This window comes from Rhea americana, unplaced genomic scaffold (genome assembly GCF_003343005.1).
Source record: "Rhea americana isolate MKP2758 unplaced genomic scaffold, rheAme1 scaffold_91, whole genome shotgun sequence".
NCBI classification, from domain to species: Eukaryota; Metazoa; Chordata; class Aves; order Rheiformes; family Rheidae; genus Rhea; species Rhea americana.
The window spans coordinates 27826-45183 of record NW_028187100.1 but is presented as its reverse complement, the minus strand read 5'-3'; the positions used below and the strand labels follow the sequence as shown (position 1 = coordinate 45183).

The window sequence follows — 17358 nt, the reverse complement described above, 5'->3', positions numbered from 1 at the left end:
AAGCTGCATAAAGCTATTTGGGGCGGTTCAAGGCAACTAAGCGAGTGAACTGGGCTTTACATATTTTATGCCAACCTAGAAATGCCACTAAAAAAATAAAGTATTATCTCCTGGATAAGCTAGTTGTCCCAGAAAGGCATTTGCCATAGTTAATTTAGCTTTGCATATACTAGGKGTAGGGAAGACCTATCAGAATAGATCCTCAGCTGGAGTAACTATCTTAGCTCTGCTTCCTTCACAGAAATGAGGACAACTCCAGTTTAAAGGCTAGCCCTGGTGTGGACGCTGTCTCCTACAAACTATTTGCTACCACATTGTTCAGTGGACAGGGCTGCATGTGGTTCTTGCTAAGACATCTCTCAAAATATTCAACTTTTATAATGCTTTTTCACTGTGGTAGCTCAGCCTTTTGGGGATTTTCCACTCATCAGCCATACGCATTCTGATCTCACATGTCGCTATTCCCTTTGAGATTATCTAATTAAGACAAGCATTTTATCTCTTTTAATCTTTTTTTGCACAAATTAGCCCCCAGATCCCTCATCATTTTTTATACCCCTCTGTTCCTTTCTAATTGTCAATAATTTTTTGGTAATGAAGTGTCCTAAAATGAGTGGAATACATATTACTCTGGTCTCATGCCAGCCTAAATCCAGTATTTCTAGTAGTGTAGTACTTAAAAACAGAATGCAACAAAGCATCATGGATGAGATGACCTTTTTGGTGCCTCAAGCCAAGAAGGGAGCAGTGGATGAACGCTGGATTGCCTATATTAGAAGGGGGAGAATTCTGTTCATCTGCATTTATTCCTGACATGAGGAGGATTTAGGAGGAATTTTATTACAGTTAGTGAAGCCACACTGGTGCATATGAAAATTAGGATCAGTTTCCCAAGTTTTCCCCTCTCCACAGCTGTACAAAGGGAATCTTCTACTTTCTAGGTTCCTTACTTAGAATGGATGGTGCCATAAAACTGTAGCAGCCTTTTTTTCTTCTGTCAAATTGCAAATGCATCATTGACTCCCTCCTAGCCTTCTTTCAGCATTATTGCACTCTGTACTCCCAGTGAATGTTATTTCTCCACTGATAAATTAGTTTACCATTTTCCAAGAGCTGCATCTCACTTATTTCCTGCTTGTGTTTCTAAGCTGTCTAGGACTCTTTGTACCATTTTTCTTGTCCTCATCTGCGTTCCCCTGCCCTCTCCTCTTGACTTAATGTTATCTACATATTTTATTAACCAGATGTTTTATTGCCCTTTCCGCATCACAAGTGGAACCGCTCCATGAAATAAGAGCTACCCTGAGTCCCTCTAGGCAACATAAGAGACCCAACCCCCTTGTCTATTATTATTCCTTCTTTGCAGTCCTTCAGATAGTTCCTGTGACTGTATTTATATCTAAGCCAATGGGAGATAATATTTTGAGAGGCACTTTATCAACTGCTTTTCTGAGTCCCAGCTTTTGGTGCCTGCTGTTCTCCCTGCTTCATTCATTTTGTAATTCTGACAATTTTATGTGCACTTCTGTCATGGAYTTAGTCTTTGTAAACCTATAGTGCTTCCTGCATACGTTTCCTTAATGAGATCTGTATAATTCTCAGGACATTATAGGGAGAACAATAGAAAAGATACCTTTGAAGGCCAGCAAGAAATCTCCTATTATGCTCAGAGTTCTACAGCTATTTCCAAATAATGAGATACGCCATAATGTTTGGCTGAGTTTGGGGAGAAAAACTCTAGATAAACACTAAGAGATAAAAGAGATTACCTTCCCCTTTATGCATTTCCTTGTATTGTGTGAACTATTTTCCACTGGGGATTGAGTCACATCTTGTCTCATACAGAAAGCAAGAGAAATCATTAGCTGTACTAATTGTTGAAGATAAAGAGTAAAAGGCGATGACAGTTTGTTTTGTTTGTGGTTAAACTTGTTAAATGCACAAATTAGGCAATTCTTTTTATTCTCATTTGATTTATTACTATTATGGTACTCAGCAGTGCCAGAACGCTAACCCCCTTTCTTACTTTACTCACTTTGAATTTAAAGTGTACTTTTCTTTGATGTAGACCTTAAAGAAATAAAATTGCATTGTAATACACAATATCCAATCTTTTAATTTGATATTGCATTATACGACAGCTTRTGAGTTCATGTGAAGATATAGTGTGAACACATAGTTTAGAAATAGTTCTATACTGCTGATGATTAGTATATCTGGATCTAATTTCTAGTGAAGCCACAGTGCAAGTAYACACAGACTTAGTAGAAATAGATGTTTTTGGCCAACTAGGATATTTTGATGTTGTTTGTAATCAAGTTTAATTTGCAACCCTTTGCCATTGAGAATGATTTGTGAAAATGCTGAAGGTGCTTTCATGGTTGTGTATTTAATTAGATTGTTAGTAATGGATACTGAGAAATGGGAGCTGAGGCCCCATCAGGTTTTTAAGCTATTAATTGTATGCAGTAAGGGTGATAGTGTTGTCACATGTGTCCTGGCACTAACTTTTAGAGACAGCCACTGTGTGTTTCGTATGAATGTTGCACTAAGTCTTTCTCCAGCTTTTGTACCTGAGCAGTATTAAAGCACTGTATTTTTGAAGTGATTGTTTTGCAGAAGATAAGAAAAGGAGACAGTGATACCTGAAATTTTGTTTTCAAGTACTGAAAACCATCAATATCTATTTTGTAACTAAGTGCATATGATACATCCTCACTAAGGATGAGTTAAGTCAAAGCCCTGATCTATAAAGCACTCTGGATCTCTGTCGAACCTTAGCATTTCAGGTCTGCAGGTACTACATATGAAATGTTTTGCAGCCTTCAGCAAATAGGGATCTGCACCTTCTCCCAGGACTTCTCCTGTCCTCTCCCTCTCTTGTAGTCAAATTTGTTGGCATACAAATAGATTTCACTCCTGGAGGCAAGCCTTTCTCAACATAAYAATTGTATCAATTTATAACTTTTCTGAAGACATATGCGCTTAGAAAACTTCAATTCTTGGCATGTTTTGTAGTTAAAATGTCATGTTGCTACATCCACCAGTGCAGAGAGGACCAGTTCAAATGGCATCCTAATGGCAGGGCACAAGTATATATACGGCTGATGTGGCCTGTGCTGGCAAAGGCGCTGACATTTTCTCTCCCYTGTGGCAACATGCAGCTTTGTGTACATTATTCAAAGTTTTGGAGACTGTTCCAACACAAGATATTAGCACATAGCAGAAGAAAGCGCAGCATCAATGCACACTGACCTCTCATCCATGCACTTCGGCACTTTAGCTCCTGTCTCCCAGGAGCTGGTCCAGTATTTGAAACATAAACTAACTTGCTAAAAAGAACTTCAATGCCTTCAGTTAACATCTCCTTAGAGAGGTTATTGCCTCATTTAAACTCACAAAAGTCTATTGCCAGCCAGTGACTGGCTGGCTGTGCAAATCCTTAAGAGTCCTAGATGTTTCATTTTTTCCCCCACAACCTCCCTCTTCAATAGCTTCCAAACCCAAATTCCTATGTCATATCACATACTCCCTTATCAATCCCCTACATTGTACCAAAAACTTTCCAGTTCCATTTTATATTCCCAAGTCTCCCTGGCTTCATTAGGATCAAAATGAAGTCTTGTTTAGGGAAAGTCAGGCTTAAACACTTACTACCCTAGACCATCATAATTCACTCTTACTAGCTAAGATCCTGCTACTTACGAAGTTGCATAATAAAAATGGCCTTTTATGGCCATTGTAAGAGGTTCCCTCTCCCCGTCTGCTTTTCCTTGTCCTCCTCCTAGATACATTTTGGCATCCAAGACTTTTCCTTTGCACAAACTTTAACATTCCTCTGGCAGATGGAAAGAAATAAGAGAACAATCTAGCCAACTTTTGGAGCCATCAGCAAAACCTTTACCTGTTGCACAGTTTAAAAGGCTTCTCCCACTGTCATACCTGGCTGTACACCATTGAGAGGGCAAAAATGACAGGGATTTCTTCTTGTTGCTGTTGTTCTACTTTTACAGCATCAAGCCTTGTGCAGTCCTAGTCCACCACTGGAGCTCAGGGGCTGTAGTGCCATAGAAAGTAACAGTGGATTTGAGAGGTAGCATTTTCCACCTGCTTTGCCCATGTGTAAATGATGACTAARACTCCAGGGATAGTGCAGGATCATTCTCTCCCTCAGGATTTTGAAAAGCTCTCAGGCAGAGTTTGCCATCCCTTCAGTTGTATTGGTACAGTGGCTTGCAGAGCCTCTGGAAAAGATTCAGRTTAAAATAATGTCCCCCAAACTCTTTAACACTGGATTATTTCAGTGACGCAGCATAGAGTGTGGTCCCACAAACAGAGAGGAAGGAAGAAAGGTGGCAAACTGTGGTGGCTGGGTGAAAAGCAGCAGCCAGAAGAGGTAGGAGTATGTGAACGTGAGGAACAACTTCTTCACCTGACTTTGCTGCCAAAAGCCTGCCCGAGGCATTGCGTCTCTGCGAAGCTGTCCCCAGTCTCTCCCTGCCGAAGTTCGAATGCACTAGGATGTGGCTGGGAGGAGGAACACTCTGGAGTTCCCAAAGTTTGCAAGAAGGGAGAGGAGAGGCAGCAAAGTCAAGAGACTTGCTCAGTGTTTCTTCTCTGCCTGGGGTGGGGACAGGTCTCCCCTGACTCGGCTTTCAAATTCATCAGTGCCTGCGGCAGCCCGGAGGCACCCTGGCTGTCATGAGCAAGCATGACTCACTGCTACAACACTGCACAGCTGAATTATTTGGGGTGGGTAGGCGGTATTCATCATGCTGCCGATCAGTATTTTGCTAGGTTAAGCAAACACATCGGCTGTCTGGGCTTTTGGGTCAACCTCTTCCATACACACAGACATACATGACTTAAACTTACTGGAACAAGACAAGTGCAGCATGGGCAAAAACACACGGAAGACAAAGACACTGCACCAGTGCTAGATAATTAAATTAATCACAATAGATGCTGCRTGAAAAGTTTTTCTCAGACTTCATTCACAACATGTCTAATAAGACCTATGATGAGCATTACAGTCTGAGACTGAGTGCTTTAAAGTGCTCTCTTGAAACACGTGTTACTTAAAGGAATAGTGAAGTGATAAATCTGTTTTCCACTGCTTGGGGGTGATTGAGTGTTCCCCTGCTCATGCAAGAAGTCTCTGATCTTACTGCAGATACACAGCGGACCCTGCTTTGCTATCATTCTGAAAGAAAGACGAGATGAAATCTACTTCTTGTAACATGGGAGTCTTTCTGAGTTAATAATAAGGAATTAATAATAAAGATTTGTCTTTCTCYAGGAAGGAAAAAAGAATGAGAGGCAGGCTGACTGATGGAAGGAACAGCCTTAGAGGTTGTATCCTGTATAGACTTAGACAAAAGCAAATGCAAATGGTATAATGGTGACTTTTTGCCCCACAAGAAATCTTTTAATTTCTGATGGTATTGGATGCTCTCTAAGTGTTGAAGATAAATAGGCTATACTAATTCTAAGGCAAATTATTTTTTTAGAAGAAAGCCACTGTATAAAAGGTAAAATGGCAGTGCTTTAAACATTCTGCCTATCGTACATTTACTTACCATTAATTACTGACATCTAGGCAAGTTATTATAAGGAAATATATGCATTTTTTTCAATTAGACAGTGCTTTCAAACTTTTGACTCTACTTCTGTTCTTTCAGTGCTATTGGAAACTTGAAAATAGTTGAAGTTCATCCAGGTGGTCTTTTTGTGAAGATCCTGAACTGTGCCCCTGAAAAAGAGGAGAGCATTGGGGACTATCTCCTGATGCAAAACATCCAAGGTCAACCAGTGGCAGTATTCCGGTTTCCCCCAAAGATAAGGATGGCGRCTGGCTCGGTTGTGACAGTGAGTGTGTGTGTATGTGTGTGCGTGTGTAGGCTGGGGTTTGCCTTGCTGTAATCCCTTTTCCAGCCTCTGCCTGGCAGATTAGGGCTACACTCTTAGCCTGATGGTAGAATTGAATTTATGGATTCATATTTTCAGAAGGATTAACACTCACAAATCATGATGAATCCAAAGGTAGCTGCTAGTGCCCACCAGTACATGCCTGGCATTTTCATTAAATGTCCAGCAGTTCATGTTGCCCAGCAATGGGAAGTTCTTCTGGAAAGTCTTTGTTTGGTACCTTCTTATTTCCAAMCACTGCTTGCACAGAAGCTCTCCATGCTCTGATTATTGTCAGTCATGCCAGTTTTTGCCAACAGTTGGTGTGGACTGAAACTTTGGATCAGACATCTACAAATAATAGAATTGGAAAGGAAACAAATTACATTTGCAACTAAGGCCAGGTATCCCACATACCATTAATACGGTTCTGCGTATAGTCTGAGAGGTAGCTGTAGTAGGATCTCAACTGAAATAAAGGGTCGTGGTACTTTCCAGCCTGTGCACACTATCTGGGGACAACTGTGTTCCAGCAGGGAAAGGCATAAACCGGTGTTCTGGCAATGGCATGTTGTTCTTGGCTTTGGCTTGGATGACACTGAGCAAATAGTAACTCTCCATGCTTTAGTTTCCCACTCTGAAAAAATGAAGATAATGATGTGCTTTCCTTTGATTTTGTGTCAGACCTCTATGTTAAAAATCAAGCACATGGGTTGCTGCTTTTCAGAAGTGGCTTCCCCTCCAAGGAGGTCAGATGTACCTTTTTGCCTTTTTGAATGAGTGATACAGAGGTAGATAGGATCTGAGATGCCAAGGATCAGGTGACTTCATCATAATCCAGAAAAYAACGCAAATATGCATTTGACGCCCATGGTAATGAAAAAAAAAGCTTGGATGTGTGAACTAAATATGACCAAGGCTCAGTCATAAGTGTAGCTGAAGAACATCTGCCTGTGTGGACAGCCAGCTTCCAGCAACCTCTGGGATGAAAACACCAAGCACAATACCCACCCTCTGACCAGACACAGCCTTTGCTGTGCTGGGTAAAGGTGCTGGCTGCGAAACACCTTGCAAAACTCCCCCAAAATGGTCTCCTCTTGGTTGGTTTTATGCTCCAACCATCCAAAAAGTTTGATCTTACTTTTCCCAGCTCTTTCTGAAGTGCTCTGATCACTGCTGAAGGCATTTACAAGGCATTTGCTGTTCCTATTATCATTAAAGGGCTTTGGGGTGAACAACCAACTGACATAGGAGGTCCACCAGAGCTGCTGTTTTAGCAAATGCAAGCAGGAAATTTCTGCTGGTTTATTAATTTCAAAGAGCTCTATTCAGCCTGCCTACTCTTGCATCTAAAATTCATGTACAGTAGTGTCTGTGTCTGTGTCAGACAGACAGTTATGTAGGACTTCCAGATCCCAGCTCCCTGTGAGAACARCAGATGAATCAAGGCAAAACAGTCAAGTTAGATGCCCAAAGTCTCTTTTACCACCAGGACTTGTTTCCTTTTTTGAGATGAAAATTGAGGTCCTGCAGGACAAAATGAGGAAAAGTCCATGCTCATCAGCCAAGTTCAGCCTTGCCCTCTGTGAGCCTTCTTGTGAGACTGCTGGAAATGCAAGCGGGCAGGAGCCCAGAAAAGCCACAGTCGCTGCTGTCTGGTGAAKTAAACCTGAAAAAGCCACAAATACACCTTGGCAGAGAGCCATATGGTGGGCACTTTCGGAAGAGAGCACTTATTTTTTTTTGTCAAGACATTTCTCCTTTAACATGGCATGAGGCTTGTTTTGGATTCCAGGAAATGGTTAAAGATATTTTCTCACAGATGGCAAACGCCAGATCCTTTAGGAACACTGTTTGCAAAAGCACGTTGTGCCTGTCTTATGTAAGAGCAATGTTTTCTTAATGGGTCCKTTTGCTACTGTGCTGGTGATAAAGGTCACAAATAATTGTGTTAAGTTTATAAAGGACAGCATTGTCAAATCTTTTGTACAAAGACAAAAGTACAAAAATTTTCTAGTCTCCAACTGAGACAGCTTCCCTTGAAAAGAGGGAATCTAGAATCAAGCAGGGACTGGAATTTTAAAGYTGATATCACAGATCTCTTCAAAAGCCCCTAGTAATTCAGAAAATAAAAGAAACTGCCTATTTTTAATCTTACTCTCAGCAAGCTGGGCCAAAAAGCCCTGGACCCACTATCACTCRTTGAAAAATGTACCATTGCTAATCTCGGTTAATCCACAGGAGAGGTATTTGAAAATAATCAGTATAACTAAGCAGCAAGTCTTGAAATGCAGTTCTTTCAGCTTTGATTTMACAGATAAAATGGTGAACAGTGTTACAGAAATAAAAAAGGAAAAGGAAAACCTGGTGCTTTTGTTGAGCCCATGTATTAAATAAATATCCAGGAGGCATATTTTGTCTTTAATCTGATGGCTGCTTGATCTTTGCAGGTTTGGTCAGCAGRTGCTAAAGTGCTTCACAGACCTCCCTCAGATTTTCTATGGAAGGACCTGGAGAGATTTAGGAGCGGCCTCAGCTGTGCTACCRTTCTCTGTGAGCCTAGCGGTCAGGTGAGTGCCCCGGGCAAAATCCCAACATGTCTTCAYGCAGAGAGCGATCTCTGGACTCGCTTCAGAGATTTAGGATCGTATTGTGAAACTCCTCGTACAGTCAAGCCGAGGCAAATCAAACAGAGAAAAGCTGTGATCTCTGTTAGCCTTGCTTAAGTTTGGGTGCTAATTATTAGGATCTGAAGGACTGAAGAAAATCAGTAGGCTGATGAAAAACTTGTTGAATGAAGGGCTGGTATTCACACGACTGTTAAAGCACAGGCCCCACCAGCACAAGTTACCAGTATAACCTCTTCCCACTGTGCTTCAGCCCTGAAAGGTTCAACCATACCCCAGGTTGTCATATCTCCTYTGGTCTTCTTCTTTCTCTGTTGCATGTCATTGAAGCAGTGGAATTTCAAAGCTCTTACATAATGAATATACCCTAAATACATTCGAAGTTTGGAAATGGATTTTAAAGACCAAAGAAAAAAGCTGGAATTTGGTAGATGCCATTAGTATTTATCTTTCAAATGATAGATGACTTAGAAATACCTTGGAGCACCTACCCTTTCAGCCCATGCTGGTTTGTCTACAATAAGCAGTTATCTTGATGAGAAAGTGCAAAATGTAAATAACCAATGACATTATGTTGCTTTTTTCAGGCTGTTGCTTGGTATACTCCTCTCTACTGCAACGGAAGGCAGGGATGGGTGGCAAGAGAAGAAAGGGAAAACTTAGAGAACATCATTAAACCGTCTTCTTCAACAACAAAGCTGGAAGAGGGATGGGGAAAGGGACAGGAACCTACAATGACTGACACAGAGTGGAAACGGGCTGACCCAGGGCAAACAAGAAAAAAAAGACAAAGCTTCATTAAAAGGTATCCAGCATTCACTGAGGGTGCTCTGTAACTACAGCATTGTGCCAGCCTGGCTCTGTAAGTGAGCGCTTTGAAATGAGCATCTTGGTAGGGAATTTTTGAAAAGTTTGGGGCTTTTGAAAATGTAAATAAACTTTTATCTTCAAACAGGAATCTAACTCCAAACTCCTTATAGGATTCATGGCAGAGTGTGTTCATTTTCAGTTAAGACTAAGTGGAAAGTAAAGTTCAAGTAAAATTCGTCTTTAAATGGGACTTTATTACTACACGCTATTCACCCGTTGAGCCACATGTGAGGGGTGTCTGCAGGGCACCGTCCAGAATCCACAACTAGGAAAGGTTTCAGCCAAAAATGTTGATGTTCACAGAGCTATCTACCTTCACCTTCAGAAACGCAGGCCTCAGCTCAGTCTTCTCTCGGTCTATTACGCTGTAGACTGGGCTAGTGATTGATAACTGGAGCCTTCTAAATTGCTTCAAAACTGTCTTCTAACATTTGTATCCGACTTGGAATTGACAGCACTGTGAAAAAACAGGATGGTTCATTGGTCCAGCTGTGGACTTAGGCTGGGCACCCCAGTCTCAGTCAGGAAACGTCGAGCAGAGCCATAGACTATTTTGAGTGAGGAAAGCAATATTGGTGGCTTTTTCTAAGTGCTCTCCAGAATCTGAGTCCCAGGGGTTCTTGAACCACATTCATGACAGAAAAACATGTGCAGAGAAGTTGAAGCATTTCAAACACAAGAGATTAGCCTATCTGAATGCATTTTCACAATTAAATTTGGTGACCCTTCCTGTGTTCGGGCTAATTATTCTTCTCTAATTTCCTTCTCCAGGGTATGGCTAGAGAGGTTCAGAAAATGAGCATTTTTCAGCATAGGTTAAATTGGCTGTTCTTCGTAAGAATTGTCCTTGAAAATGGATGAATCAGTTTTGCTCAAACTCTTCAAAGAAACTAAATCAAAGGCAGGGAGAAAATATGTAAAAATTCAGTGCAAAGAGTTCAAATCTGGCAGAATTATAAACAATGGAAAATGGAAAATTATAATGTGATGTTTCAAACAATGTAAAAATTACAATTCTTTCACTTACAACTAAGGGCAGAATATGTCAAAAATGTGTGTGCTGTTTATTATGCATATTGCATAGATTTAGTTTATGTGTGCAGCAAACAGTAAATCTATGCAAAATACAATAATAGTCCTGATAATACAATACAATAAATAATGCAATAATAAATACARTATGCATATTTTTTGTGTCCTTTGCTCATTATATGCCTGTGCAAAATGTGTGAAATCCACACAACAAACTTAACTGATTTTCTGTTTGCAGGGAAGAAGAGATCCCTGCATCCCTGTTCCCTCATCAGAGTGCTTGGTGCCAAAGTCCAGACGCTCCCACACACCCGCACTTTTCTCTGCTTAGACCGTTAACCATGGGGAATGACGGCAGCAGTTTCTGCAGGCAGTCCCGGAGCCAGTCGGCAAGGCCTGACCCTGTGCCGGGTGAGTTCAAGAGCAGATGGGGTATGTGCTGCAGTGGCAATGGGATGGATTTTCTGACGAAAACGTAATGCATTCGCATTAAAACCTCAAAGTACTCCCCAAGCTCCATAGAACCGCATATATTGCTAAGATGGGGGCAGRTTATTATCACTAACACTGATGCTTTTAGTGACTGAAACACAGTATAAAGGAACAGGAAGGGAAAGAGACTATCATACTGGCTGTGAATCGTTCATTAGGCGCTGGCAAGAAAATCGGCATTTATTTTGGGTACTTCAAACCTGGAAAGCTGTTGACACACTGGAAAGAATTCAAGGGAGAATGACAAAGCGTATAAATGTCTGAAGACATTGATTCATGAAGATTAAAAGGAGCTAAATGTGTATTTGACAAGCAAGGTGACTGTCGCACCCCATGTGCATGGGGTGTTTGAGCACCATGCAAGGGAGGAAGCTGCCTTGGATACAGAAAATAGAGCTAGAAGGAATAGGACCAAGGGAAATGYACAAATTTTTATGCTGAATAGGTAATAAATTGGAGATTTAATGATCCGTAGTACAGTCTCCAGTTGTACTGGTTGCTCCACTTAGTGTTTTAAACCACCTACAAATTTTAAGTGCTCAGCTCCTATTAATTTTAAAGGAATTGGGTGTATAGATCCTGCAGACAGCTTTGTAAAACTCATTCTTTCTTTACTGAGGCATTTAAAACCAGACTAGTGAAATTCTTTGAATATACTAAAGCAGCCACTCTTTGACTGGCCTGGATGGTGACTACGTAGCTGTCAGGAGTTTTTCCCCATTTCTTAGAGTTGTGTCCTAGGAAAATCCTTTCAGCGTGAGCCAGGAAAACATTTATTCACCTATTGCTTAGCTTTACGCAATTGAACAGCAATCCTGTGGCCAGTGAAGGCTGTCACTAAGACTTTTCTCAAATGTTAAATCCAGGCTAGGCAAATTCAGACCTAACGGGATGAGTTGTAATAGTCCCAGTTTCATGCTTTTTTTCCTGGTCTGTCTGATTCTCTGGTGCATCAAGTGTTTAAAAGGTATCTATTTGGTATAATCCTGATTTCTCTCATTTGCTGAAACTTAATTTGGCTCTTTCTGTATTGGTCTGATCCTCTGCTGAGCTGGGTTTCCCATATATGCTCTGCATGTTTCCTGGACAGAGAAAAGCTGGGCACAGAGAGGGAATTGGCACCTGCCAACTCAGGGGTGCTGGTGGCATCAGGGTTTATGTCCACATGAGTGCATGGAGCAAGCAAGTAGGAGTGACTCTGTAAAGCAAAACCCTTGGTGCTGTGTAGCCCTCTTGCACATCCTCTTYCCTTGTCACTGACCTGCAAGTGAAGGTCAGTGCTACTGTCATTTGCTACAGTGGGTTTCAGTTTTCAAGACTTTATTTTTGTGTAACCACTAGGGTTTAGAAACTTTTACGGTAAAGCAAACAATATGAAACCAGAACAAAACACCCGAACCTGTAATGCAGTCACATCAGTCCAGGACCCAGGCACAGAGACAGGACCTGCTTAGAGATGTATTTCCTGAGTGTGGGAACTCTGGAGGAAAAATTCAAAGCAAGRAGGTCTGTCATTCATTAAATATATCTGATTTTCTGTAGGTTTCCACATGCAACCTGCATACCATCGGTCTCCCTTTCTCTGATCTTTACAAAAGATAATTCTATTCTGTTTACTTATGGTTCATTTGCAGTTCTTTTCACTACTAAATTATGAAATTATTCTTCTGAATACTGCCAGGAAAGATAATGATATCCAAGATCTCAGATTAAAAATTAAATATGGGTATAGTAGTTATTTTTACTCTGATAAATATTCATGTGTAGTACTTATTATTGCAGGATTTTTCCAGAAATGAATAGAGATGTGTAAGCATCATTCTTATTTTATTACAAAGCAAAATTACAAGTGCTTTAGGCAGATTTATAAATATACACTGCTAGACATTATTACCGACTGTGATGGGATGATGATTTTGAAATATATGACTACTTTCTTTTCTTCTTTCAATTTTTCTTCTCTTGCTTCAGAATTTTTAACTAGCRAACTTATAAATGATGTGAATAACTGGAGTCCACTGTACCATGAATAAATACAGTCTCACTTAGGTCCTGGCCCAAGAAAGCTTTCCTATTTAGTGAGGGCCCTTCAATATGCTCATAAATGCTTTGAGATATCAGATGCTTACAGAAATCACTGTTGTTGACTTCCCATTTATCTTCCTCTGCAGACATGCTTTTAATCATTATTATCTTTAAATATGGATAGTTTTTTTCCTACTGGCAATATATGCAAATTTAAGTCAAAGCTTTTGAATTAAATTAGTGAGTCAAAGTATTTTTGCACTTTCCTCTTAGATACTTAATTTTATTTTTCAAAATCAATTTAGCATATGCTCATGTTCCAGAAGTGCAAAGGCCCGCTCGAGACTGCAAGGAGATGGACCTCACAGATAATGCTGTTTGATAGTCTTTGTTTATTAGCTTGAAGTATTTAATTTCTCATATATCTATTGTATCTTCTTTAGCTCTAGCTCTCCTCCATAGTAATCAATCACTATCTTTTCAGTCTCTATTTTTGGGTATTAATATCAGCAATATACCGTATTCCAGTACAGATCAAAGTGTATTTAATGGCATGATGGTGTTTTGAGAACTTTATGCCTCTCCTCTCCTTACATAGCTCATCATTTTTCCTTTTTGACTGCTATGGAACAGAAGTCTCATTACCCTGTTCCAGYGACTCCTGTGTCCTTACTCGGAGTTGTTGCAGTTAATAAGACTATAGGAGGGTGTSTAATGGCTGCTCCTTTCTGGATATGGCAGCTGCTACTGCTGCAGGTCACAATTTGCAAGAGGAACTCTTTGCATTTCAGGTCTGTTGCAACCCCCCCTCCCCYATTTCTCTCAGAAATGCATTACTCTGGTGATGGCTTTTTTTGCTGTTGATGAATTTCACTCTGAATCAAAATGCTAAACTGTGAACTTTGCAAGAAGTTTAAAAATAGCCCTGGAACGCGTTGCAAAGCAAACACTTTGAAATCTCAGCCAAAACCAATAAGTTTTGCCAATCAGAATGTTTCCCCGTTGCTGAGGAACGCTAATTAAGCTGTCAGTAGCAAACTGAACCTGCAGATAGGGAACATATTTAGCACATATTTTCAGTGAAAAGAAGCCAGTTCCTACCACCTCCTTCTCTAGGGAATGGAGCCAGGCCATTAGTATTGTATTTTTCCCGTTTGCTCTGATTTTTTTCCCAGATATTGAGAGTCGTATGAGACAAGATGCACTCATATCCAGATGTACTGGCTGTCTTGACTTGTCCTAAGGACTTCTGCAGTCTGTGGGACTGCCCACGTAATTCCCAATTAGCACTGAGAAACGTTTGCAGATTGATCTCTWTTGTCTTAGGACTCTGACATATTACAGACAAGTATCAAAATTGTTGTACAGATACGCAGATGCACTTTTTGAGTAGCATTTTAAGTCAAACAAGATATTACAGTGGTATCCCATGGTAAGAAACCAAATCAACTGCTTTCTCCAGTAGATCAGTTGACTGCTCTAGATCAATGAAATGTTCCTGTCATTACCAAGATATAAAGTGAAACATCCMAGTTTGCTCAACATAGTGTCATCCACTCTCACTGACATCTTGGTGCTCCAATGGTTTATGCCTTCATGTGCATTTGTATACTCTCTGCCAGCCTAAGATCCTCAAAACCTTGACAGCTTTTCAGTTTCTCACTGCATGCAGATGAATTATCTGCAGTTCCAAGGTAAAAACCATACTTTGGTGCTGAGGAGGAAGAGGGGCCAGCAAAGGACACCTCTCTAGTGGCAGACAACTATGAAAGTATCCTGACTTCATTTATTAGGTACCAAATGCTGTACCCTCATTTTACTAGAAACAGAAATTCTGATTCCTTTATTGCTGCTTTCTCAGCTTTGATATCTTATGATCTGACATTGTTTTTCCCTATCTACCAGGCAAAGTGTCAGTCTTGTCAAAATTATTTCCTTATCTATTTATTGTTTACTGCTTAAAAACCACTGATGCGATTTTCATTTGTTTATTTTTAGTGCTCCAGGAATAAAACAACAGGTTTTTCTGACCTGAAATTTTGGAGGAGGGAGAACCTTGGGAAAATCAAAGGGAGTGTAATAATTCTGTGTGGTCAAATATGGAAATCAAGAAAGTCATTAAAGATTATTGACAAAGTTCAAATAATACAAACAAGCATAGCTCTTTCAACTCACTTCCTTTCATCATGGTCAAAGAAATAATGAGTATTTTAGTGATGATGAAAACAAATCGGAGATTTATCCGTGGTATTGATGGGAGAGAGCGGAGGTGGGGTTCAGCAAGAAACTTTTTAAGACTTCTATAGGAAAACAAAATACTTTTGCCATTTTATATGTGGGTGACCAGAGGTGGTGGTAGAATGTGTGCAGCTGGCTGTCCCATGAACTACCTCAGAGAGCCCACAGACCTGCTTGGTGTTTATTAGCATCATTTACCAGACAGAATGTCGTCACCACGTTGAGATGTGCTAACACATTTGGCACTCACAAACTCTAACTGCCACTGAGAAAAAAATCTGGAGAGCTGCAGTGCTTTCAAGACATGAACACTTCCTAGCACATAAGTCCCCTGGAAATAACAGCACAGCCATCTGAATGAAAGGTACTTTCACTGCCCTTTGCTTCTCTTGCAGCTGATCACTATGGGAAAACTATGTTTGCAAGTGTCAAGTTGGCCTGTGAAAAAGCAATTCTCTCTCGGATAATTTTGGCAGAACAACCTGACCTTCAAGAAACCATGACTAAGAATGGCCCTTTATCTTCTTGTCACCCATTACAGCATAGAGTCTGTGACCGAGTCATATAATGGAATGATAAAATAAAGACTAGAGATTCACTTCTGAAAATTGCTCTCATATAATAACAATACTCAGCACTTAGGAAATCTCCAGCAAACTTGCTTAAGGGTRATGTTCATGTCAATAGAAATGTGGAGTCACTTAAAAGCTGATTCTACAGCGAAAGTATGTCAAGGGCTGAGATCAGGTTTGAACACAGCTCAAGGAACRGACAGAAATTCAGGGTCAAAGAGCAGAAAGCTTATCCCTCCCTACCGGGAATTTATGGAAAACTGCAGGAAGYGAAAACAGTGAGCCAAAGACATGACGGTCTTTCCAGTGAGACAGCTATGGAGATGGTACATAAGCAAATAATCAAAGAGTGTGAAGTAGTGGGAAATGAGGGGGGGGGATTGACATGATTTATTTATCAGTTCCTGGATACTCAGAGGCTGCTAACAGTTTTGAGAAGAGATGTTCTTCATGGACAGCCAGTGAGTGCAACTCTAATTTTGGCTAACCAATGCTTTCTGAAATCCAGTTCAAATGAAAGTCTGCAAGAGAGAGTTTGGTCCTTTAAAGTAAAGATATCTTAGTGACAGCTAGTGATTTTGCATGTGATTGTATATTTATCCCAATATGTTTTTTATTTAAAATGTTCCTCCATAAAGTCAGAGGTAACAGAGGGTTTTTGTTGTTAGTATGGTTGTTTCCTAAATTGTCTTTCTTTTCAAAGATAGGTGAGAACAATTCTTGCTGTCATCAACAGGCACTCTGTATGCAGGAACTAGCCAGAGAAGAAATCCCTCAGCTCCCAGCTGCRTGAATGGGAAAGACAGAAGAAGGCCTACTCGGTCAGCAGGGGTGAGTAGAGTTGCTATAAATCAGTTTTCAAAATAAACAAAGAAAAAACAAAGAAAAGAACAGTAAGTTTGGAGGAAACAATTCAGAACAGGAGAATGTCTTTATTTTGTTGGAAAGTCTTTTAGTTTTCATTCTATAAATAAGACCTGTGCCAGGATCACAAATACAAAGCATCTGGATTCAAGTACTGCAACTTGATCACAACTACACACTTCAAAGTCTAGAGAGGTTTATATTTGCATCTTATGTTTGCTTTCAATTGGAGTCTGCTTACACTATTCTGCCTAGGAAAAGGAAGCTTTAAGTGCACACCCAGACATATATTTTACCCATTTGAAGGCTCTTCATCACTTGCACTACTCTACCTGAAGCCTTAGAATCAGGGGTCAGTAATGATGCCCTCCTCTGTAAATGTATAGACCTTCAAACATGAGTAGTAGTAAGTTTCTTTCAAACTTCTTGATTTTTAGACTCAACCTCTGTGTGTTTGGTTTTATTTAGTATCGATTTCATGTTTTGTTGTAATATAGAATATTTTCTCTTAGCCAGTAGATATGCAGATGTTGGAAATGTCTTGGGAAATGTTAAATGGCATTCCAATATCCTACCTCTACTTATTAGGCTGTAATCCAAAAGTTGTAAGAGTTGATGGATTTAGACCATCAAGCTATATAGCTTATTTCTATTGCCATTATTACTAAATTATGCAATATGTGTTGATATTTCTCACARTGATTAATGTTCTCCAAAGTGCTAAATACAAT

General features: G+C 40.2%; 1 protein-coding gene across 1 annotated transcript in view; it reads left to right on the top strand.

Annotated features, from left to right (window-relative positions):
• Positions 1 to 17358, top strand: part of LMNTD1 (lamin tail domain containing 1) — a 178908-nt gene that overhangs the window by 138914 nt on the left and 22636 nt on the right. Inside the window, exons 6-10 of the mRNA XM_085324405.1 lie at positions 5682 to 5868; positions 8358 to 8477; positions 9122 to 9339; positions 10675 to 10847; positions 16500 to 16594. Of these exons, the coding sequence (XP_085180531.1) occupies positions 5682 to 5868; positions 8358 to 8477; positions 9122 to 9339; positions 10675 to 10847; positions 16500 to 16594 (793 nt within the window). The remainder of the gene's footprint in view (positions 1 to 5681; positions 5869 to 8357; positions 8478 to 9121; positions 9340 to 10674; positions 10848 to 16499; positions 16595 to 17358) is intronic.